The 2,151-nt window shown below is 47.0% G+C and overlaps 1 protein-coding gene across 1 annotated transcript in view; it reads left to right on the plus strand.

The window, feature by feature from the left end:
• GRM5 (glutamate metabotropic receptor 5) overlaps positions 1 to 649 on the plus strand; it is a 514,551-nt gene extending 513,902 nt beyond the window's left edge. Inside the window, exon 10 of the mRNA XM_023510155.1 lies at positions 1 to 649. This exon is cut by the window's left edge and continues 255 nt beyond it. Within this exon, the coding sequence (XP_023365923.1) occupies positions 1 to 649 (649 nt within the window).
• The last annotated feature ends 1,502 nt before the right edge of the window (positions 650 to 2,151 follow it).

The raw sequence follows: 2,151 nt of genomic DNA on the forward strand, positions 1-2,151 counted from the left end.
CAAGGCGCTGTACGACGTGGCGGAGGCCGAGGAGCACTTCCCGGCGCCCGCGCGGCCGCGCTCGCCGTCGCCCATCAGCACGCTGAGCCACCGCGCGGGCTCGGCCAGCCGCACGGAGGACGACGTGCCGTCGCTGCACTCGGAGCCCGCGGCGCGCAGCAGCTCGTCCCAGGGCTCGCTCATGGAGCAGATCAGCAGCGTGGTGACCCGCTTCACGGCCAACATCAGCGAGCTCAACTCCATGATGCTGTCCACCGCAGCTCCGGGCCCCGGCGTGGGCGCCCCGCTCTGCTCTTCCTACCTGATCCCCAAAGAGATCCAGCTGCCTACCACCATGACGACGTTCGCCGAAATCCAGCCTCTGCCGGCCATCGAGGTCACCGGCGGCGCGCAGCCGGTGGTGGGGGCCCCGCCGGCAGGGGGCGCCGCCGAGGAGGCGCCCGTAGCCGGGCCCGAGGCTGCGGCCGGCAAGCAAGACCTGGAGGAGTTGGTGGCTCTCACCCCGCCGTCCCCCTTCAGAGACTCGGTGGACTCGGGGAGCACAACCCCTAACTCGCCAGTGTCCGAGTCGGCCCTCTGTATCCCATCGTCTCCCAAATATGACACTCTTATCATAAGAGATTACACTCAGAGCTCCTCGTCGTTGTGAATGTCACTGGAAACCACTCTTGATTCCGCGTGCTGAGCCGAGACCTCTGGTGTTCACAGACACAGTGACGAGCATGGTCACCTGCTTAAGAGCCGAGGTGCAAGATGCCAAGTACACCCATAATGGAAACGTGAGATTAATAGTGCTATTTCACAGCAGCCGACTAAGACACCAACTACAAATCTTTTGGCAGATTTTCTTCTAGTGGCCTTAGAAAACATGGGCTTTTAAGAAGCACTGCTTTTATTTTTGAGGGCTGACATAGAGTCTGTTAAAACAGTTACATACCAAGTGCTTTGCTCCAGGAAAGCAGTGAGTGTGAAACAGCCTAATGGAGGGTGAAAAGCATAGTTAATACGCAACTGTAAAAAGTTTTATTTGTTTACTTTAGTTCCTTTCCCAGAAGAGTCTTTGATTCGCCAAACATGAATGTACATTTTCTAACAAACTCAAAATCTGGGACCAAAACATCAACCTTTCTCTTACTTTTTTCTTTCTTTTTCTCTTTTTTATTTGTATTTTTCCTTTAAAGACCTTGAAAAGCCGTGATTTGGGCTCAGTATTTACTGAAGCATTATTGTTAGTGCATCCCACGCGTAACACACAACTGGATAGTGAGTGCTGCGCTAACGTACCTAGGGCTTCTACCAGAGACTTTCCTCTCCAATTTGGTTGCGAAATACTCTTCCAAAAGCCTGCATCTGGAATTCCACCTAGTTATTCAGATTCACCTCCATTAACCACGAAAACCAGTGGAAGATTTCTTGACTATTTCACCACGTTGCCAAACAATACAATACTGGAGTAGCAAAAAAAAATATTTTCTGGAATACTGTTTTGTAATTCCCTCACTGGGGTGCATTGTGTAGCTGGAAATTCTCTTTATAATAATTCGTGAGCTCCAGCCTGGCTATCTCGTTCATGAAACACAACCACTCCTCCTTAAGAATGCTGTTCCATTAGCATTGCCAGCTAAAATACTAAAATAAGCATTTGGGCTTCTTCATTCCTTTCTTTTGAGAATCTGATACTTTACAAAGAGCTCCTCTGTTCTTTTTGAGTCCCACCACTGGAAGAGTGGTCCATAGACCCAGTGAAGATACTGTCACAGTTAGAGGAACTGTTGTTGAAAGAATTAACACAATCTTAACTACACTGAAAATTGTAAACTGTGTCAAGTCAGCTTAGCAGAGATTTAGCTATGCCAATGAGCAGTGATTTTAACTATTCTTGGCTGCTTAAACAGGGCAGCTATGAACTATGACAAACGTAGATTTTTCAAAGCAATACAGAATATTAAAACAGAGGAACCTTAATATCAACTGCATAATCTTTCTTAGCCATTCCAGAAAAAAGCAAAGCAATTATTAATATTTTATTTTTTAAATGATTATTAATATGATTTCATGCACTTCATATTGTCACTTTTTAAAAACTGCAGAAAAGAGATTTAGGGTTATAATAGAAATGTGCTTTGATAAGATTATATAGGTAGAATTCAT

This window comes from Otolemur garnettii, unplaced genomic scaffold (genome assembly GCF_000181295.1).
Source record: "Otolemur garnettii isolate 467f Iridium unplaced genomic scaffold, OtoGar3 scaffold00001, whole genome shotgun sequence".
In the NCBI taxonomy this organism is placed as follows: Eukaryota; Metazoa; Chordata; class Mammalia; order Primates; family Galagidae; genus Otolemur; species Otolemur garnettii.